General features: G+C 36.9%; 1 protein-coding gene across 1 annotated transcript; it reads right to left on the minus strand.

Moving 5' to 3' along the window:
- Nucleotides 1–5,940: 5,940 nt before the first annotated feature.
- On the minus strand, nt 5,941–23,389 carry LOC127882316 (mitochondrial 2-oxoglutarate/malate carrier protein-like). Its single transcript, XM_052430883.1, has 11 exons — nt 23,260–23,389; nt 20,162–20,223; nt 18,927–19,017; nt 17,363–17,446; nt 16,009–16,128; nt 15,051–15,141; nt 13,139–13,229; nt 10,605–10,704; nt 7,309–7,360; nt 5,990–6,171; nt 5,941–5,954 (listed from the first exon to the last, which is right to left on the minus strand). The coding sequence occupies exons 1-10, from the start codon at nt 23,337–23,339 to the stop codon at nt 5,992–5,994; spliced, it is 951 nt and encodes a 316-aa protein (XP_052286843.1). The 5' UTR covers nt 23,340–23,389; the 3' UTR covers nt 5,941–5,954; nt 5,990–5,991.
- Between the last annotated feature and the right edge of the window lie 492 nt (nt 23,390–23,881).

The following is a 23,881-nucleotide window of genomic DNA, read 5'->3' on the forward strand; positions in this document are numbered from 1 at the left end:
TGTCAGGTTCGTCTGTCTATTTACAAATCCTGTTAATGCTTTATATTTAAATACTTTTACATAGCAGTGATTGATGAACTGTCCCGTTCATTACATTGATCCTGTTTTTGGACACGTGTTGTACTTGTTGTTACAAATGAAGTGCGGGAGGTCTGCGTCTCGACGATTTATAATAATTATGTTATAGAACATAAAAACTGGGCATAGCGTTTGAGTCTGTTGTATACAATGAAAAAACAACACACGTAAACATCGTGAGCGCAGTTTGAATGTTGTTATTGAAGAGTGTAATATTGATTCTAAGGGCAGACATACAGAAAGACGGATGGACGGACAAACGGTCAAGGTTATTTCGTATTCTCTCTACTTAGTATCCGTGGAATACAAATATATCATGATCAAAATACCCAGGTGATGAAGCTGTCCCCCTGGTTGATATGTTTGCCATATTTCGTCACTCTAGCGGCAATACTTATTGAGTAAAGCGCAACACAAGAGTCATTATAACGGTTAAGAAGTTGCTGACCCTACATGACCCAGTTCTAAAATCAGCCGAGATAGCATTGGGCAACAGTTCTGACCAAGTTTCATTCATATAAATGTGTCCTCGAGAGTATCGACAAACTCAGTGTTGAAGATAAACGACGCACGATAAATTAAGGGCAACCGACAAACTCAATGTTGAAGACGGACGACGCACGATGGATTAAGGGCAATCACAAACTCAATGTTGACGACCGACGACGAATAATGATGGATTAAGGGCAATCACAAACTCAATGTTGACGACCGACGACGAATAATGATGGATTAAAAGCAACCGACAAACTCAATGTTGACGACTAACGACACATGATGGATTAAGGGCAATCGACAAACTCAATGTTGACGACGGACGACGCATGATGGATTAAGGGCAAACAACAAACTCAATTTTGACGACTGACGACACATGATGGATTAAGGGCAATCGACAAACTAAATGTTGACGACGGACAAACCATGATGGATTAAGGGCAATCGACAAACTCAATGTTGACGGCGGACGACACATGATGGATTAAGGGCAATCGACAAACTCAGTGTTGACGATGGACAAACAATAATGGATTAAGGGCAATTGACAAACTCAATGTTGACGACGGACGACACATGATGGATTAAGGGCAATCAACAAACTCAGTGTTGACGACGGACAAACCATAATGGATTAAGGGCAATCGACAAACTCAATGTTGTAAACGGACGATGCATGATGGATTAAGGGCAATAAACAAACTCAGTGTTGACGACGGACAAACCATAATGGATTAAGGGCAATCGACAAACTCAATGTTGACGACTGACGACACATGATGGATTAAGGGCAATCGACAAACTCAATGTTGTAAACGGACGACACATGATGGATTAAGGGCAATCAACAAACTCAATGTTGACGACGGAGGATGCATGATGGATTAAGGGAAATCACAAACTCAATATTGACGACGGACAACGCACGATGGATTGAGCGCAATCAACAAACTCAATGTTGACGAGGGACGACGCACAAGGGCCATCAACAAGCTCAATGTTGACAACGGACGACACAAATGGATTTAGGGCAATCACAACAGGGTATCATTTGCATTATGTGTGCAGCTCAGCTAAACTTTTTTTAAACTAAAACACTAATTTGCATCTTTATCGCAAAAATATTACTTTTTAATTTCAAACATCAACTCATTGAAAATGACTTATTACGTACAAAAAACACTTGTTGTGACTTCCATAATCTGCTGGTTAGGTCGAATAACTGAATGACGTTTCATGAACATTTATAAAACAGTGTTTAGAGATAATCCAATTCCTGGAAAAAAAATCAATGAAACAATACCAACTAACATGTCCTGCGAAACAGGTTACAGACGTGTAATTCAGACGCCTGTACACTGAATACTGACTTTGCCGAAGCATTGTATTACATATTTACTTGATAATCTACCTTATGTTCAATAAACTATGTATTGACTACAATTAAGGTAAATCTCAAAATGACATACTGATGGTAACAGAGTATTTTATTTCAAATAATATGTTTATTAAAAAAAAATTATGTATTAAAATAATGATCGGCACTTCAGCGTTATTTATGTAGTAGTTTATTATTATACATTATAAATCAATTAAAAAGTTGTCCCCAGAGGTCACTTTAAGCTGCACAGGAAAATCCGTAGAAATAGTAAAATTGTTATGAATGATATATAGTACCACAATATGCATGCACACAATCCATATTGGTTATGTATACTAACTTCTCAATTTGAGTAGGTTTTTTGTATAGGCGTCAACTAGAGACCCACAAGAGGCATTCGCTGGAAAAAGAACTATTGGCAGTGTAAATATTATATCTTCACGATTTTAACAATTCAAGATTGTAACTAAATAAATATCTGCTTCAAAAGGGAAAATTCACTTTGTTAAATACAACCATATAACTGCCGATATGCCCTTTTAAATGTTTTAATTGCTAAATTATCATAATCTAACCATGTGATTAGTTGTGTAATGGAGTTAAAAAGAACTATTTGTAAAAATATTGTAATCCTGACTGAAAACAAAATTATCTTTCATGGATTATAACAAGAGCACCGCCTTGCGGGTGCAGACCGCTCATCTATTTTCTTTTTAAAGGTGAAGGGACTCTCATTTTCAATCACAAAGGAGGGAGGGGTGGAGTGAAGAGCGGTGCATTGTGTGGGGGTGTGGACATTTATTACATTTTCTTCCAAAAATGCGAAAAAAGGAAAAAAAAAAATCGGGGGGTGGGGGTGGGGGGGGGGGGGGTGGGGGGGGATTATTGGGTGCGATGGTTGGACGGTATTTCAAACATAAAATAATAAAAATAAATATTTGTGTTTTTTAACCGTTTCATAAAAAAAATGGGGGGGGGTGAGGTGGGGGGGGTATAGTGTGAGGGTGTGGTGGTAATTTGTGAAATGATCTTAAAAAAAAAAAAAAAAAAAAAAAAAGCGGGGGGGGGGGGGATTCGGGTGGGGGGAGGGGGGGTTAGGGGGGATTCTTGGGTGCGATGGTTGGACGGTATTTCAAACATAAAATAATCAAAATAAATAGTTTTGTTTTTTAACCGTTTAAAAAAAAAATTGGGGAGGGGGGTGGGGTTGGGGGGGGGGGGGTATAGTGTGAGGGTGTGGTGGTCATTTGTGAGATGATCTAAAAAAAAAAAAAAAAAAAAAAAAAAAAAATAGGGGGGGGGGTGGGGGGGGGGGTGGGGGGGGGGGGGCACGGGCGATGGTTAGGGTGGAGTCTATTGTGGTATGTCAGGTAAGAGTAGTTTTGTCAAAGTATCAATCAAATCTAATCATAAATAAAGAAGTTATGGCAATTTTAGAGAAATTTAATAATTTGACCTTGAGAGTCAAGGTCATTCAAAGGTCAAGGTAAAATTCAACTTGCCAGGTACAGTAACCTCATGATAGCATGAAAGTATTTGAAGTTTGAAAGCAATAGCCTTGATACTTAAGAAGTAAAGTGGATCTAAACACAAAATTTAACCATATATTCAAAGTTACTAAGTCAAAAAAGGGCCATAATTCCGTAAAAATGACATCCAGAGTTATGCAACTTGTCCTTTTACTGTACCCTTATGATAGTTTGCGAGTGTTCCAAGTATGATAGCAATATCTATGATCCTTTAGGGGTAAAGTGGACCAAAACACAAAATCTTAACCAAATTTTCAATTTTCTAAGTATAAAGGGCCCATAATTCCGTCCAAATGCCAGTCAGAGTTACATAACTTTGCCTGCACAGTCCCCTTACGGTAGTTAGTAAGTGTTGCAAGTATGAAAGCAATAGCTTTGATACTTAAGGAATAAAATGGACCTTAACACAAAACTTAACCAAAATTTTCAATTTTCTAAGTATAAAAAGGGCACATAATTCTGTCAAAATGCACGCCAGAGTTATCTAACTTTGCGTGCCCAGTCCCCTCATGATAGTAAGTAAGTGTACCACGTTTGAATGCAATAGCATTGATACTTTCTGAAAAAAGTGGACCTAAACGCAAAACTTAACCAAAATTTTCAATTTTCTAAGTATAAAAAGGGCACATAATTCAGTCAAAATGCACGCCAGAGTTATCTAACTTTGCCTGCCCAGTCCCCTCATGATAGTAAGTAAGTGTACCAAGTTTGAATGCAATAGCATTGATACTTTCTGAGAAAAGTGGACCTAAACGCAAAACTTAACCGGACGCCGACGCCGACGCAGACGCCGACGCCGACGCAGACGCCGACGCCGACGCCAAGGTGATGACAATAGCTCATAATTTTTTTTCAAAAAATAGATGAGCTAAAAATGTATTGTTGAAAATTTTGTAATGAAAGTAAAACTATTATTAAAGGCAAACTTAATACATTTCTAAAATATAAAACATTTTCATAAGCAGGTTAACAGGTTACAGTCTATCAACAAATCACTAACAGCAAACCAGCAAAAACAGTATAAATAACACACCCCAAAGCTACAAATATATAATGCATAAAACAATGCAAAATTAACAATACCTTGGAAATAAATACAGGGTGTGAGTTATTTAACACAAGTTACAAAAAAGTGATATTATAACATCAATATTACACAGATTAAATACCAATTTACTTTGACAATTAATACAAAGTTGATACATGATTTTCATTGTACACTTAAAATCGGAAAATTCATTTAAAATTTAGTTTTTTGGTCAAGCATTAAGTTTTCCTCACCGCACACAACCAATTCCAGATATAAACAAGTATATTTTTCGTTATTTGTATTTGAAAAAACTAAAAAAACATTGTTTCATTTATAGGCTATTTCCAGTTTATAAAGACACTCAAAACATGTGTTTGTTCAATAAATGCACCAACTTACAATATTTTTTAACAAAAATGCAAAAAGTATAATTTTCATTTACAAAGACATATAAATAATAAACATATTGCAGTTTTATTAACAAATAGCCTGCAGTAATTAAAAAAACACATTTAAAGCATGGAAAAGAACTTTAAAGAAGTAGTAGAATGAAATATAAATGACAGGACAGCACTATCATTCTGGCACATAAATTATTGGATATTTAAACGTAATTACATTTTGTAGGTTTATATGAGAAACGTTTTAACAAATAAAACACTTTACAACAACATAAACTTGTGTTTCTTGTCTTAACCCTTTCAGCGCTGCAACCGAATTTTGAAGGCCTTTGCAAACAGTTTGGATCCAGATGAGACGCCACAGAACCTGGCGTCTCATCAGGATCCAAACTGTTTGCTATTCTTTTAGCTTGAAAAAAAATCTAAGAAAATGCTAATTTTAGAAATTCAGCAGACAATATCATCAATATTGCAAAAGTTATGGCCAATGTTAAAGTTTGACGCTTACAAACCAACAAACAAAACAACAAACAAACAGACAGGTAAAAAACAATATGTCCCTCAGTACAGACTGGGGGACATAAAAATTATACAGAGGGAATTGAGTCACCACTGTCATTCATTCATTCAATGATTCACATGTTTAACCAATCCAAAGCCTTTACACATGAATCCAACCAGCTGCTTATCAGTCTTCAATGATGTCAAATTAAGTATTCATCTACTAAACATCCCCATAAGCAGTGTAAAAGAAGCCATGTTCAAGGAAGACTTCGCTTAATGCATTTATGTAAAAGGTAATCCCAGATTAGCCTGTTTATTTGAAATAAACAAATCAGAAACAACACTGCCCACTTTTAAGAAATTTTTGTTTAAATTAAGTCTCTTCTCAACAAACATCCAGTTAAGACATAAAGAGTTGTCTCCGATTTGCCAGTGCGGACTACACAGGCTAATCTGGGACGAAAATGTACGTGCATGCATTAAGCCCAGTTGTCTCACAGAATGAGGCTCTAAACCTAAACAATCCCCGCTATCGTTACAATCCTCACTATCGTTACAATCCTCGCTATGTTACAATCCTCCACCTCCCTTACTCTCGTCTTTGAGAACAATGCGCTTGTAGGTCGCGTTCATTTGCTCCAGGAAGATAAATGTGAGTACGGTGTGAGGTCCAAGACGGGCGTAGTACGGTGTGAAACCCTTCCACAGGCTGAACACACCCTCTTTGCCAACAACTTTCACAATTACATCCTGCAGAGAAAAAGAACACCAATTATTCGAGTCGTGTTCTGAGAAAATTGGGCATAATGCATGTGCGTAAAGTGTCGTCCCAGATTAGCCTGTGCAGTCCACACAGGCTAGTCAGGGACAACACTTTCTGCTTTTATTAGATTTTCTGTAAAAAGGGACTTCCTTTAAACGAAAAATTCCATTAAAGCGGAAAGTGTCATCCCTGATAAGCCTGTGCGGACTGCACAGGCTAATCTGGGACGACACTTTACGCACATGCATTTTGCCCAATTTTCACAGACCAAGACACATTTTTATACAGAAGCTGAGCATGCTCTCTAAGCCAAATTCCTTCAAAATGAGACCCTAACAGAAAGAGAGAAAAGCAATTACTTTATTTACAGGATGAATATGCCATCTTTGCCAATGACTTAATGATAACATTCTGTAGACAGTCTACAAGCTTATAATCTCAACATGAGCTTGATACTAGTTTATTGAAGAAATTCTTTTTGCGATAGTTACATAGATTCAAGGTATTTTGAGAAGTAGCCTTTCCCAAGGGGTGGATTTCTTCCCTTTATAACGACTCTAAACATCACCATGATGCAGCTGTTAAGTGTTAACGCATATAATGCATCACTAGGCAGCTTAGTGTCAAGGATATGATCTTGTTCTCATCTCAATAAGGTTGTTACATTATTTCAGTGTTTGTGAAGGATACTATTGGACTATTGGCTTACGTTTACTTACTAATTAAGATACCTGTTTCAGTTCTGGGATACAATTAATGTCATGGCCTAATTTCAAACGTTCAAAACAGTCTATTAAACTATTGCTTTAAGATTTTTTTCAATAAACTGGTCTCAGGTTTTTGTTGAGTTCAATACCTAGAAGACTCAACTGAACAGCAAGGAAGAAGCAATCAAGTTGTATGTGTGTTTTTGCGTTGATCAAAGAAAACATTTGTTAATTCCAAAACAATTAAAGGCTAAAAATGATCTCATCACAGCACACCTAGCATCTTAAGTGAAGCTATGATGTACTGTGTACTTACTTTTTTATGCAAACCTAATACATGTCAAACTAAAAATATTGTTATTTATTTCTTTAAAAAGACTTTCCACAAAACTATTCTATCATTAAATGTATACTTACAACAGCTCCCTTGTATTCTGGCACACCATTGATAACTTTCATGTTCTGAACTCTGAAACAATAGGAGAAGTAGTCAGTACAAAATACACAACAAAAGTAATAGTGGACATCATTCTTTGAATAAAACAAGATTACTTAAAATATCAAATGAAAAACAGCCCCTTAATAAATATTAAAAGTACAAACTAACACACTTGAAAATGTCTTAAATAATTGTTCATCAAGAAAAAGCATTGAAAAATAGGCCTTTGCGGGTATTTTAATCCAGGTCCTTCACAATAGAAACCTAGCACCCTAACCACTCAGCTACCCTGTCATAATTACACACACACTTTTGACACCTGACCATGCAAGTGATCTATGTAGAAATGAAGTATAACTATACATCAATGCTGATCAATTATGCTTACAAAAGTATTTTTTTCAATTAGACTTATATAGATTATACTAAATAGTTTCACTAAAATATTTCATTGAACATGCGTTAATAATCATTCACTGACTAAGTTTGCCAATTTTCACTGTATAATTCAGTTAATAGAAAATCCTTGAAAATTCTTATCTTAGGAGTAATGAAAAACAATTATTATTTGTCGCACCACAATGTCCTTGATTTGTGTCCTCATAACCAAAAATCAAATGTCCAACCAGCATTAAAGTCTGAAGTCTTATATCAAACATAATAAAACAAACCACAAATGTAAAATCTAATGAAAATGCCAGATAAAATTAATCAACAACATTTAATCCTAATGTCAACAAAAATAATGAACCTACTTTAGAACTTTAAAACACCTTGCAAAATAATCCTATACAAAGAACAACAGAGCAACGGTAAATATGCATCATAGAGCTTATGTTCTATGGTAATTATTATAACAAGAGCACCGCCTTGCGGGTGCAGAAGGCTCATTTATTTTTATTTTTAAAGGTGTAGGGACCTATCTCAATTTCAATCACAAAGGAGGGAGGGGTGGAGTGGAGAGGGGTATATAGTGTGGGGGTGTGGTCATTTAATACATGATCTTCCAAAAATGCAAAAAAAAATGCAAAAAAATTTTTTTTTACGGGGAGGGTTGGACAGTATTTCAAAAATAAAATAATAAAAATAAATATTTGTGTTTTTTAACAATGTTTGAAAAAAACAAGAGATGTGTTTGTCAGAAAAACAATGCCCCTTATTGCGCCGCTTTGAAAAAAAATGTTGTAGTTTTTTTTTTACCTTTGACCTTAAAGGATGACCTTAACCTTGAACTTCCACTACTCAAAATGTGCAGCTTTATTACGAGGCCTCTTTGAGATATTATTTTTTTTACCTTTGACCTTGAAGGATGACCTTGACCTTAAAGGATGATCTTGACCTTCCACCACTCAAAATGTGCAGCTTCATAATAACGCCGCTTTGATTATTTTTTTTACCTTTGACCTTGAAGGATGACCTTGACCTTGAACAATGACCTTGACCTTGAACTTCCACCACTCAAAATGTGCAGCTCCATGATAACGCCGCTTTGATTTTTTTTTACCTTTGACCTTGAAGGATGACCTTGACCTTGAAGAATGACCTTGACCTTGAACTTCCACCACTCAAAATGTGCCGCTTCATGATAACGCTGCTTTGAAATTTTTTATTTGTTTTTTTACCTTTGACCTTGAAGGATGACCTTAACCTTGAAGGATGACCTTGAGCTTCCACCACTCAAAATGTGCAGCTTCATGAGAACGCCGCTTAGAATTAAAAAAAAATGACCTTGAAGGATGACCTTGACCTTGAACTTTCACCACTCAAAATGTGCAGCTTAATGAGATACACATGCATGCCATATATCAAGTTGCTATCTTCAATATTAAAAATGTTATGGCCAATGTTAAAGTTTGGACGGACAGACTCCATATATTTGACATTTGACCTTGAAGGATGACCTTCACCTTTTACCACTCAAAATGTTCAGCTCCATGAGATACACATGCATGCCAAATATCAAGTTGCTATCTTCAATATTGAAAAAGTAATGGCCAATGTTAAAGTTTTCGGACGGACAGACACCATAAATTTGACATTTGACCTTGAAGGATGACCTTGACCTTTTTACATCTCAAAATGTGCAGCTCCATGAGAAACACATGCATGCCAAATATCAAGTTGCTATCTTAAAAAGTGAAAAAGTTATGGCCAATGTTAAAGTTTTTTTCGGACGGACAGACATACTGACTGACATACTGACGGACAGTCCAACTGCTATATGCCACCCTACCGGGGGCATAAAAATTATTTTTTTGGGGTGGGGGGGGGGGTATAGTGTGAGGGTGTGGTGGTCATTTATTAGATGATCTTTGATCTTTAATAATAATTAAAGTATAAAAGGGCCATAATTCCGTAAAAATGACAACCAGAGTTATGCAACTTGTCCTTTACTGTCCCCTTATGATAGTTTGCGAGTGTTCCAAGTATGAAAGCAATATCTATGATACTTAAGGTGGACCAAAACACAAAACGTAACCAAATTTTAAAGTATACAGGGCCCATAATTCCGTCAAAATGCCAGTCAGAGTTACATAACTTTGCCTGCACAGTCCCCTTGCGATAGTTAGTAAGTGTTGCAAGTATGAAAGCAATAGCTTTGATACTTTAGGAAAAAAGTGGACCTAAACATAAAACTTAACCTAATTTTCAATTTTCTACGTATAAAAAGGGCCCATAATTCTGTCAAAATGCCAGTCAGAGTTACATTACTTTGCCTGCACAGTCCCCTTATGATAGTTAGTAAGTGTTGCAAGTATGAAAGCAATAGCTTTGATAATTAAGGAATAAAATGGACCTAAACACAAAACTTAACCAAAATTTTCAATTTTCTTAGTATAAAAAGGGCACTTAATTCTGTCAAAATGCAAGCCAGAATTATCTAACTTTGCCTGCCCAGTCTCCTCATGATAGTAAGTAAGTGTACCAAGTTTGAATGCACTAGCATTGATACTTTATGAGAAAAGTGTACCTAAACGCAAAACTTAACCAGACGCCGATGCCAAGGTGAAGACAATAGCTCATAAATTAATTTTTTTCAAAAAATAGATGAGCTAAAATAAAAAATAAAAAAAAAAATAGATGAGCTAAAATAAAAAAAAATAAAAAAATAGATGAGCTAAAAAAAAGTAACCCTTGCAAAATGCATAAGTTTATCTGGGAAAACACTTTTTGCACATGCAAAAAGGCCAGTTATCTCAGAGCAATCTCATATCAATGTGGAGGAACAATTAACACTGACCTGGTTTTGGCAATATCTACTGGCAACACTGACCTGGTTTTGGCAATATCTACTGGCATAGAGAAAAAAGTTGTAACCAGTCCACTGATCATACTTGCACAGAAATGTAGGAACAGGCCATCCACAAAATAACCTGCAAGAAAAATAATAACTTCCGTCCACAAAATATCATTAAAGAAAAATAATAACAGGCTGTCCATTAAATATCATTAAAGAACAAAACAAGAGTTTTCACCATAGGATGACATACCGGTATGCCCCCTATAAACGCTTTGATAGAAGTAATGAGCATTTTTCAAAACCTAAACGCAGATTTCAAAACCTAAACGCGGACCCTAAGTTCAAGGTCACAAGGGTCAAATTTGTTTTGGGTATGGAGAGGCCTTGTCCATATGCACATGCATGCCAAATATGAAATTGCTATCTGAAGCGACATAGAAGTTATGAGCATATTTCGAAACCTAAACGCAAAGTGTGACGGACAGACTGACGAACGGACTGACAATCCGATCACTCTATGCCCTCCTTCGGGGGCATAAAAATAATCAGGCACAAGTTTCATTACAAGAGGGCCTGAAAGGCCCAAAGTTGCTCACCTGAGATAACAAGATATTATTGGGACAAATCTTCTGACCAAGTTTCATGAAGATTGGAAAATAAATGTGGCCTCTAGAGTGTTAACAAGGTTTTACTATAGCCATATCAGGAAAATGCCCCGACCCCTGGTAGCCATGTTTTTCAACCAACTGGCATCATTTATGATTTTTGAACTTGTCCAAGATATTATCGTGATGAATCTTCTGACCAAGTTCCATGAAGATCGGACAGTAAATGTGGCCTCTAGAGTGTTAACAAGATTTTACTATAGCCATATAAGGAAAATTGCCCCGCCCCTTGGAAGCCATGTTTTTCAAGCCAACATAATTATTTTCAAACTAATGGAAGATATCATTGAGACCAATCTTCTGACCAAATTTCATGAAGACTGGAAAATAAATGTGGCCTCCAGAGTGTGAACAAGGTTTTACTATAGCCATATATAGCCATATAAGGAAAAATGCCCTGCCCACTGGTGGCCATGTTTTTAAAGCAACCAAAACTATTTACGAACTCATCCAAGATATCATTGGGACAAATCTTCTGAACAAGTTTCATGATGATCGGACAATAAATGTGACCTCTAAAGTGTTAACAAGGTTTTACTATAGCCATATAAGGAAAAATGCCCCACCCCCGTGGTGGCCATGTTTTTCAACCAACCGGCATCATTTTTGAACTCGTCCATAATTTTATTGGGATGAATCTTCTGACCAAATTTCATGAAGACTGGACAATAAATGTGGCCTCTAGAGTGTTATCAAGATTTTACTACAGCCATATACAGCCATATAAGGAACAATGCCCCGCCCCTTGGCAGCCATGATTTTCTCGTTGTGCTCAGGTGAGCTAAAAAATCATGTAGACTGATAAGCGGATTTCTCACTACAAGACAGCAAACCAATACCAAAGTAATTTATAAATATGTCAGCTTTATTCAGCCGCGTTCTGTGAAAACTGCGCTTAATAAATGCGCATAAAGTGTCATCCAAAATGAGCCTGTTCAGTCCATAACTGATTGGGATATATAATTTCCATTGTTAAGGAATATTTTGTTTAACTATCTGTTCTAAATGAATATCCAGTCCAGGCAGAAAGTGTTGTTCCTGAATAGCCAGTGGAAACTGTACAAGTTGATCTGGGACACTTAATGGACATGCATTAAACCCAGTTTTGTCAGAGCGCAATAACCAGGCTACTTACTGATGCTGTACTTGTTAATATTGAGAAACAATTGATCGCACAAATAATTGCTTCACAGGACGCATATTTAAAGAAAAGACAGTCCTGACTGGTTTATTTGAAACAGAATATCAGGTCTTGTAAATCCCTGTGTACATATGGTTTCCATTAAAGTGTTTATATTCATCATCCATTCATCATATATTTGTATCATTTGACCTTAACTTGTGACCTTGACCCAGTACATAGAGACACTCTAACCTGTTACACCCAGATAAAGAAAAAAAATTGTACAAGGTTAATATAGACTCCCTTGAGGAATAGTAAAAAAATGGCTAAATTATTAATAATTCATTAAATTTATGATCTTTGACCTCAATGTGTGGCCTTGACCTTGCCTCTAGGATTATGGATCTTGCATGTGACTCAGCCCCAGATGACTGAATCTAACTTTGCCTGCCCAGTCCCCTCATGATAGTAAGTAGGTGTACCAAGTTTGAATGCAATAGCATTGATACTTTCTGAGAAAAGTGGACCTAAACGCAAAACTTAACCGGACGCCAACGCCGACGCCGACGCCAAGGTGATGACAATAGCTCATAATTTTTTTTCAAAAAATAGATGAGCTAAAAAGGGGGCCCCACTGCCATTCCTCTTTAGCTGAATGCCTTAAAGAGTAGCGAATACATATGTGTTTATCAGGATTTGATAGACCTCTGATAATCAGTACTCGATATAAATGTGTAATGAGTATTTCATATAACCGTTTGAATGAGCATTTGATATACCTGTGTTTATGAGTATTTCCTTGGACTGGGAATAAGACGCTAACTGTGCTGCATTTACCACCATGGCACGTGCAACTGTGGGCCAGCAACCCTGTCCAACATAAGTACAACTAGACTTGATTTATAGCCATTTGCCTATGATCATTTGCGTTACATTTCCTATTGTTAATTACCAAGTAAAATACGTTATTATATAAGTTATGTATTTAATATAATTAAGTATCAAGTTACACCACTAATACGTTCACTCATGCATTGAGTAAACAACAAGAGCTGTCTCCATAGGATGACATATGCCCACAAAATGCTTTGATAGAACTTATGACTATTTTTCGAAACCTAAACACAGATTTAGAAACCTAAACACGGACCCTAAGTTCAAGGTCAAGGGGGTCGAAATTTGTGTGGGTATGGAAAAGCCTTGTTCATATACACATGCATTCCGAATATGAAGGTTACATCTGAAGCGACATAAAAGTTATGAACATTTTTTAAACCTAATTGCGTATTTCGAAACCTAAACACGCACCCTAAGTTCAAGGTCAAGTATGGAGAAGCCTTGTTCATATACACATGCATACCAAATATGAAGGTTACATCTGAAGCGACATAGAAGTAATGAGCATTTTTTTTTAAGTATGACGGACAGACAGATGGACAGTGCAATCACTATATGCCCTCCTTCGGGGGCATAAAAATTACTTTCATTGATAAACATTATCTTATTTCACAGTCTTTTATCCCCAACAATACTATTACTACACAATTTAGGGTACAGTGCATAAAGTCTCCTTTAAATGATTATTATCCCCACGCTTTTTGAAAAAAAGGTGAGGATATTGTGGTTATCTCCGCCGTCCGTCCGTCTGTCTGTCCGTCCGTCCTGGCCACTATCTCCTCCTACACTAAAAGCACTAGAAGCTTGAAACTTACACACATGGTAGCTATGAGCATATGTGCGACCCTGCACTATTTGGAATTTTGATCTGACCCCTGGGTCAAAAGTTATAGCGGTTGGGGTGGGGCCGCGTCAGAAATTATCACTCATTTTTTTAGGTTATTTTACATTTACTTCTTTATTTCTACACCGATTCACTTCAAATTGATACTGGACCTCTCTTATGACAATACAGTCAATCTCAACCATGCATGGCCCCATTCCCAACCCTGGGGCGCCCCGCCCACATAGGCCACACCCACCAAAAATTTCCATTTACTATAATTTTTTCATTTCTACACGGATTCACTTCAAATTGATACTGAACTTTTGTTATGACATTAGGGTCAATCTCAACTATGCATGGCCCCAATCCCAACCCTGGGGTGCCCGCCCACATAGGCCACACCCACCAAAAAATTCCATTTACTATAATTTTTTCATTTCTACACGGATTCACTTCAAATTGATACTGAACTTCTCTTATGACATTAGGGTCAATCTCAACTATGCATGGCCCCATAACCAACCCTGGGGCCCCGCCCACATAGACCAAACCCACCCAAAATTGCCTTTATTATAATTTCTTCATTTCTACACCGATTCACTTCAAATTGATATTGAACTTCTCTTATGACAATACAGTCAATCTCAACTATGCATGGCCCCATTACCAACCCTAAGGCGCTCCCGCCCACATAGACCACACACACCCAAAATTGCCTTTTACTATAATTTCTTCATTTCTACACCGATTCACTTCAAATTGATACTGAACTTCTCTTATGACAATACGGTCAATCTCAACTATGCATGGCCCCATTACCAACCCTGGGGCACACCTAGGTCAAACATTCGGCGTGGGGATACGCGTCGGCCTCTGCCGCGCCATTTCTAGTTACACAATAATTTTCCAGAGCACCATCAATTAATACATTTTTCTATAACAACACAATAATGTTTCAGATCCCCTACCCTCCACAGCGTGGCGACCCCCTCCTCTGTACTGATCCTGTAGATGGCGTTGAACACGTTCTTGTACCCTCTACGCTCTGCTACTGGGAGTCTGCAACAACAACAAGCAAATTTGTTGAATTGATATCCCCCGCCAATATGCTCTTGGACACAAAAGTGTTATATTTGACACTCAAAAAAGCAATTTTTCAAGATACAAAGGGCCATAACTCCGTTACTAACAGATGGTGTACAATGCCATTTGGCGTGCATCCTCCTCTTATCCATATATATACTCATACCAAGTTTCAATGAAATCCAGAAGGACAGACGGACGAACAGATGGACGGACAACGCCAAAACAACATCCCTCCGCCTATGGCGGGGGATAACAAGCCAACTAAACCATTCAATATTTGTTGGTTTCAAGAAACCTTCATATCCAACCAACTGTTTTCATACTCAGTTTCATATTTTATATTTGATTTCATTTGAAGTTTGCTTTCCAACAGATGATTTAACAATATTGAATTCAAACAGATGTTGTAAAGCGAAGTACATAAGACATACAACAATACTTGTCATCATAGAGTTAAATCTTATTTGTCCCACCCCCAACCCAAAGAAAAAGTAATAATAACTGAGTCTGCAAATTAATTACAAAAGACCACATACAGCAAGGTCTTTTCAAAGCACCTAATGCCAAATTATTTATATTTCTGAATTTCAAAAAATCAACTCCAAACTCTTAATATAACGTCCCTTCTTCAAATAAAAAAGAATCTTAGTTATGAATCAATAAATTACTTGTATGGTTATTTTTGTAACCTAAGTGAATAAAAAACGACACTTTTCAATGAGTAAATATATTAATCAATTCAACCTCCTATTGTTTACCCAAAAATTAGCTTTCACTACCTTATTTTCTAGCTCCAAACCCGCTTAATAAACCATTACTGGTAAAACAACCTCAGCTCACCTTCCATCAGCTGTCATACGGATGAGGGAGATCTCAGCGGGCGTACCAACGAAAGCAGCCAGACCCCCTGCAGTACAGCCTATCAGGGCCTTCATTGCAAAGTTGGGGTTCTTCCCCTCTCTGCAAGCCAGAATCATGACTGAGTTGCACTTTGAGAAAACAGGGCTAAATGCATGCGTATAAAGTGTTGTCCCAGATTAGCATTTGCAGTCCAAACAGGCTAATCAGGGATGGCACTTTCCACAGTGACTTTATTTTTTTTATTTAAAGAAGTCAAAAATCTAGTTTAAGCAGAAAGTGTTGTCTCATGTAAGCCTGTTGGACTACACAGGCTAGTCTGGGACCATACTTTACACACATATATTAAAACCCCTTTCACAGACCGAGACACAGGATCAAATGTAGAACATTAAATGCACAAATATGATACCATAAGATACCACAGGGATCTCATTTTTATATTACATCAGGGTTGGAAAATGCTCTGGTCCTTACCCCAACCCCTCACACCCCCAACACACACAGGCTTGAACAAAACTCTTTATTATTCAATAGATCAAGTAGAGAGTTGAATGAAAGACAACTAAAAAACCCTCATTCCTCCAAGTTCCAAGAATATAAATTATGGTCCAAAAAAGAATATACATGTAATACCATCAAAGTGAAGACAATATTTTTGATGTCGTGGTGTCTTCTGCTTAATGCAAAACTGCAAAATGAGCAGGGTTCTGGGAAAATGGGCTAAATGCATGCAGGTTTTTTTCGTTCTTTGTGACCCGCCAAAAAAGGGCCCTTTCCCCTAGTATTTATTTTTCCCCCTCAGCAGGTGAATTTTTCCCTACATTTCATCCCCCCCCCCAATTTTTTTTTTGTTTTTAAACCTTTAAATAATATATAAGTTAACCTAGTCCAGTGTAGAATAATTGCATATTCAAATTATCTGTTGCCTTGAATTTTTTTTAAAACAGTAAAATATGTTAAATTGATTATTTAGGACTTTCCTCATTTTCCCCCAAAATCCGGTGTTTCGCGCAATTTTTTTCCCCTCAAGAAAGCCAGGCTCTTTCCCCCAAATCAGATAAAAAACCCTGGCATGTGTTAAGTGTTATTCAAGATGAGCTGGAGCTGTTCGTGCAAGCTAATCCAGTAAAGCACTTTCCAAAAACTGGATTTGAGTAGAGAAGAACATTCCTTTAAACAAAACATTCCATAGAAGCTGAACATGTCGTTCCTGATTCCCTCGTGCAAACTGCACAGGCTAAATTTGGATGACACTTTAAGTCCATGCATTAAGCCCAGTTTTCCAAAAAAGAGGCATAAATGTCAAGTTACATTGTTGCTGGTCTGTACTCACCTAGTGGCATACTCGAACATGGACGTGTAGAGACCAAGTCTGGTCGTAGTGTAGGTCGCCTGGCGAAGCAGGCCTGCTGACAATCTGAATTAAATAAAAGCATTGAATAAAACAGGGCATGAAAATATAATTTTTAAGGCACTCACCCTGTTCAACAAGATCCGGTATTTTCCAAGCATTATAGAGAAGTTTTTAATCGTTCCATGTAAAAGTAGCATTGGTTTAATAAACAGTGTGTATTCTTCATGGTTTCTTTTATTGAATTTGACAGTACATGTACTTACATTATTGTAATTTTATTCAATAAAACAAGAGCTGTCTCCATAGGATTACATATGCCCCCGATAAACGCTTTGATAGAAGTTATGAGCATTTTTCGACCTAAACGCGGACCCTAAGTTCAAGGTCAAGGTAAAAAGGGGTCAAAATTTGTGTGCGTATGGAAAGGCCTTGTCTATATACACATGCATACCAAATATGAAGGTTACATCTGAAGGGACATAGAAGTTATGAGCATTTTTCGAAACCTAAACACAGATTTTGAAACCTAAACGCGGACCCTAAGTTCAAGGTCACAGGGGTCAAAATTTGTGTGCGTATGGAAAGGCCTTGTCTATATACACATGCATACCAAATATGAGGGCTTTATCTCAAGGGACATAGAAGTTATGAGCATTTTTCGAAACACAAAAGCAGATTTCGAAACCTAAACGCGGACCCTAACTTCAAGGTAAAGGTCACACGGGTAAAATAATTTATGCGTATGGAACGGCCTTGTCCATATAAACATGCATACCAAATATGAAGGTTATATCTCAAGGGACATAGAAGTTATGAGCATTTTTCGAAACCTAAACACAGATTTTGAAACCTAAACGCGGACCCTAAGTTCAAGGTCAAGGTCACAGGGGTCAAAATGTGTGTGCGTATGGAAAGGCCTTGTCCATATACACATGCATACCAAATATGAAGGCTTTATCTCAAGGGACATAGAAGTTATGAGCATTTTACGAAACCTCAACGCAGATTTCGAAACCTAAACGCGGACCCTAACTTCCAGGTAAAGGTCACAGGGGTAAAAAAATGTGTGCGTATGGAAAGGCCTTGTCCATATACACATGCATACCAAATATGAAGGTTATATCTCAAGGGACATAGAAGTTATGAGTATTTTTCGAAACCTAAACGCAGATTTGGAAACCTACACGCGGACCCTAAGTTCAAGGTCAAGGTCACAGGGGTAAAAAAAAATGTGCGTATGGAAAGGCCTTGTCCATATACACATGCATACCAAATATGAAGGTTATATCTCAAGGGACATAGATGTTATGAGCATTTTTCGAAACCTTAACGAAGAGTGTGAAGGAAAGACGGGCAGACGGACGGACAGACACACAGTCCGATCACTATATGCCCCCTTTTCTTCGAAAGGGGGCATAAAAAACAAGTATACTAACTTATTTATTTAAAAGATGATCATATTTTCTTATGTATCATATACCTTTAAGATTATGATAAAAGCTGCTTGTTTTATAGAAAATAGATCACAAAGCTTATGACCTACCCAGTATACACAGCCAGTACCCCCTCATTGGCAATGATGGATTTCAGGGCATGGAAACTCGTCTTGTATTGGCGCTTGGCTCCCCCTTCACCTGCAAAGCAAGCACCAGTCAGATACTTAGCTGTTCAAGTGAAATTTACATGAGGCGAAATAACATATTGTAACAGGGAAGCCAGTTTCATTATACCGGCTCCGCTAACCTTAGCATGTAAGCCTTTTCCTAGCCATTTGGGGGAAAAATGCTATTTTGGGATTGGAAAATGCCCAGAATGGCTTTTATACTATCAGGGTTTTTTTTAGAAAAAGGGGAAGACGCTGGACGCTGGGTGAAAGGGGAAAATAGAGTGCGAAAGAGATATATTTGGGGAAAAAATAAAAACTGTTATAATCAATGTCTATAACTCATCTACTCTGATTTCAGGGTTTTTTCAACACTGTCTGCGCCTCCGGAAAATGAAGTCACTCCCAAAGCAAAAAACAAACGCCACATTCCCAATCAAATCTAGATGACACTTTTCCCAATTAAAATAAAGAAGTTTTCTGTCAAAATCATAAAAAAACGTTAACATACACTATATTAATGACATTTAGAGTGACTTCCCTTTATCCATTACGTTACATAGCATGCGCTTAACGTTTTTTTTTGGTTGTGGGGGATGGGACGTTTGACAATATTAAATTGAAATAGAATCATGAGACACATCTTTCTATTAAAAAAAAAGCTATGGGCCTTGAATTGATAGAGGAAAAGATTTGTAAACTAGGTATTTTTTCTACATGAGTCTATTTGAACTGTGCTCACATTTATACTAAAAGGAAAAGAGAGCACATTTAAAAGCCTGAAAGAGCATGTGCCAACATTTTGATGAAATTTCAATTAGAAAGAGCTTTTGCACATTAACTGAATGCAAATCTTTATTTTGTCACGGAGGTTGTATCACTATAATTAATGGAGCCTCGTTCTGAGAAAACTGGACTTATTGCATGTGAGCTTAGGTGACAATCCAGATGAGCATCTGCAGTCTGCGCAGGCTATTAAGTGACAAAACTTTCTACTTTTATGGATTGTTTGGTTTCAAAAATTTTAGCAAAAATCAAAATTTAGGACAGGTGCAAAGAGTTGACCAAGATGAGCTGTGTGGAAAGCACAGGTTTATTTGGGACGGCGCTTACAGCACATGCTTTAATCCCAGTTTTCCCCGAAAGAGGTTAAATTTTTAGCCTTAAAAGCTTACCACTGAGCTGCATTCTGTTCTTCACTAGATCCAGAGGCTGTACAAACAGTGTGGCTGCCATACTGAAAACAAACAAAGGAGCATTTGTTTGATATATAAGACACTTTGCAAAAAGAAATTGTTTCTCTCTTCGTAAAAGATTAACTGTGCAATACCGGATCATATTAGAGTCTATTTCTGGAAAGCTTGGCTTTATGCACGTGAGTAAAGTGTTGTCCCGGATTAGCCTGTGCAGTCTACACAGTCTAATCAAGAAAAACGATTTCCACATTGTGATCTGTGTTGTAGCCAGTCAATAATGTTTGACGATTATTTACAATGTACGGAATTTCCACATTAAATGTCAACAAGTCAGTGCTCCAGCCAGCTTTTCAAAATAGAGGGGAGCTTCCCCAAAAAGGGCACATTTCACTCGTAATTTTGGAAAATAGGGCATTTGGTTATACATATACTTAAGTATATACTTAGGTTATACTATATACTTATTAATTGTAAACACTAGTGCATTGGATGACCACCAATTGAATGCTGTTTCTCATTTTGTGTAATGAAATTAAAATAAATATATTACTATCTACATTGGCGCTAAGGAAAACAACTTAGTAGCCAATTTCCTAACCGACTTGGGCTAGCATCCGACTACATGTACACGCATTAGAGATATGTAGATATCATATTTCTTTCCGGTGTGGGAGGGGGGGGGGATTTTGATGTTTTTTATCATCTATCATCATTGAACTGCATGTTAATCTTTCAGGTTCCAGTTTCAGCATCAGTGGCCTTTAAGAAGAAAACGAAATGAAGAAAACATTAAATAAATTCAGGGGTTTCACTGGGTCAAAAAAACGTTGTGACTGTCACTACTAAAATTACTTGCTTTAAGTAGCTTTGAGCCAATGTTTGTCCACAATAATAATATTAATTAAAACAAAAATCTATATTGACAAATTTAAAGTCTAAACAATGATCAATGTCATTTTCACCATGAAGTAGCATCCAGTCTGGAGATTAAAATGAAACATTGTTATTGTTAACAGGGATCATATTTTCCCGCAACATCAATCGGTCCGGATATAAATGGGGAAAGGTATCCGAAAATGTATATCCGATATCATGACAAATTACGTTAAAATATAAACCATTGATTTTGCCATTCATGACGGTGGTATAATACATGTACAAGTAAAATTCTTTAGGCATTTTTTTAACGGAATGATTTTTCTCAACTGGTTTTATCATTTGTTATTTCATTGTTGTTTCGTGTGCTGCTTTATCAGACTTTTTTCATCGTTGTCAACATTATTAATCTGTGTAAGTCTATACCGATGTTTTAAATTGTTGTCGACTCGATAATAGCTTACAAACATGCACTGAACCAAACAAATGTCTGTGCGTAGGTTGGCTACTGACAACAACAAACCAAATAATTAAGAAATAATTTGTTGTCAAATAACCCACAGCCGATAGTTTAGATGCGTAGGGATTTAATCACAAGAGCGAAGCATTTGAAACCACGCATATAATTTTCCGGTCGTGAGTTATTCAACAACAAAGTATAAAGTACACGAATGATTTCGATTCTAACACGGTTTTACTAAAGATTTATTCAATGTATATTATTTTTCTTGTGTACTATTTTAAGTGAAGTTCCGCCCATAAAAATAACTTTCGGCTGTTCTGTCGATCAGATCCGCGACTTTCATTCATAAATATATTACCAGATTATTACGCTGGTGGAAAATGTATCAGCATGTTTTGTTTAGTTACAGCGCATGCATTCAGACGCGTCTTTTCGGATGCGTCTTTAATCCGCTGTTCACAAGTTTTTGATTATTGGTCTGACGTGCAATAAACCGGTCCTGACAGGTTTAGAGACTGCAGCGAATTATCACACCTAATCGAGATAAGAATGTCATTAGGGTGTGTTAGCATGTACACTGTGTAATCGATTTCATGACATGGGAATTTTAATATCAAGGCAAACAGAATCGGACCGACTGTTTGGGATTTTCAATCGGTCTTTCATGACCCCAATCGGTCTAGGACCGACAAAACCGAAAAAAATATGATCCCTGATTGTTAATAATAGTATATATTTATTTCACAACATGTTATTTCAACTAATGTCAACAACGTTGACAGTTTTGTTAGGTCACGAAAATATATGACAATATCAACATTTTTTTCTTGCAGAGTGATAAATCCTCCTTTCAAACAAGTTCTTAATTTGTAGAAATAACAACTGTCTGCCCCTATTCATTTTAAAATTCATCATGATTGAGGACAGTGTTTTAAAGTTCAGAAATAAAATCCAAACACAAATATGTTTCCATTCAGTAATTTGGGACTTAAAAAATAACCGCATATTCGCATTAAAAAAGATGATTAATTTTCAAAGGTTAATAGGTATTTTGAATTAAAAATCACTATTTTTGCAAACAAAAAATTTTAGCCAAAGAATTCAGAAGTTTAAAAAAATCAATAGTGCTGAGTTTGATTTCATTCAGTGTGATTGTGCCTAACCAAGCGTGACCTCTGAGATAATCTTTCACAGCATGTTACTATCGTCTGCAACAAAAGACTAATTAGTGATCTGATAACAAACCATGCCCTTGGGGCTGGTTTGTTCACAATGTGTATACTTAATAGTAATAATACACCCCAGGCAGTCATGGGTGTTATCTGAGTATTCATGTCGATGTTTCTGGCGATTTATACGGCATGAAAGCAGGAATTTAGAGATCAAAAGTGCATTTGACAGAAAAATAGAGGGGCGCTTTTTAAGTGGGCAAAATTTGGAGGGGCTCAGCGCCCCTTTATTTATTGCTAGCTGGAGCACTGTTGAAACATTGTGTAGTATTTAAGGGTCTATGCTTTACAAAATGATGCATATGGACTCAGAGCCGTAACAGCAAAAATTATCAAAGGCTCTGGGACTCGAAGTTCTTTTATATGGACTAGAGCTAGAGGAGGTGGGGAATGAGAAACAAAAGGTTAAACGATAAACTTCACGAATGTCGTAAATCTCAAACACGCGTATTTGCAAAAAACTTCATTAACAAAGAAACAACATAAATGAAACAAAACCGCATAACTACCCTGCGCAACCACCAAAAAGAAACTTAATATATTTCGGAATTTGGGCAGGCTTTTTAGCATTTTCACTGGAGGCCGCCATCTTTAATCAGGTGGTGACCTTGACATTGTCAAAGCGTAAATTGCAAAGCGTAACGGCTCGGAACATATCGGAATAATCCGTAAAAGTGGCCAATGTGATAATAGTGTGGGTCATTAAGGTAGTGCACCTCTAATGATTTCCCGCGATTTCTTCGAAGGTTGAAGAGCCTACTATTAGGTGCCGTAGCCTAGTGGTTAAGGCGATAGACTAGAAATCTTTTGGGATATTCCCGCGCAGGTTCGAATCCTGCCGACGACGTATACTTTTTTGCGACGCGTTTTATTTATTTTCTAACGTAATTTGATTTAATATGGCATATAAGCTATATTTATTGTTAAATATGTTGCAATTTTTATGCACATTTTTCAATTATTAAAATTAAAACAACGTTACGGCGAAATTGGGTGATTTACTGTTGAAAATACGAACCATGCATGTTGCATTTTTATTTTTATTTCAAAAAGTAAACGGTAAATCTGTCTAGTTCTTGGTATTTTTGCTGTATATAGTGTTTCTATAAAAACAAAGTTTAAAATATGACT

This window comes from Dreissena polymorpha, chromosome 5, assembly GCF_020536995.1.
Source record: "Dreissena polymorpha isolate Duluth1 chromosome 5, UMN_Dpol_1.0, whole genome shotgun sequence".
Taxonomy (NCBI): Eukaryota; Metazoa; Mollusca; class Bivalvia; order Myida; family Dreissenidae; genus Dreissena; species Dreissena polymorpha.

Bases quoted from the DNA above. Each gene is read 5' to 3' on its own strand.
- LOC127882316 (XM_052430883.1), bottom strand. From the start codon at position 23,339: ATGGCGGCCTCCAGTGAAAATGCTAAAAAGCCTGCCCAAATTCCGAAA. The intron at 17,447-18,926 runs GTAGGTCATAAG...TATTTAATTCAG, and splicing joins GTACTGGCTGTGTATACTGG to ATTGTCAGCAGGCCTGCTTC. The intron at 15,142-16,008 runs GTGAGCTGAGGT...TTGTTGTTGCAG, and splicing joins CGTATGACAGCTGATGGAAG to ACTCCCAGTAGCAGAGCGTA.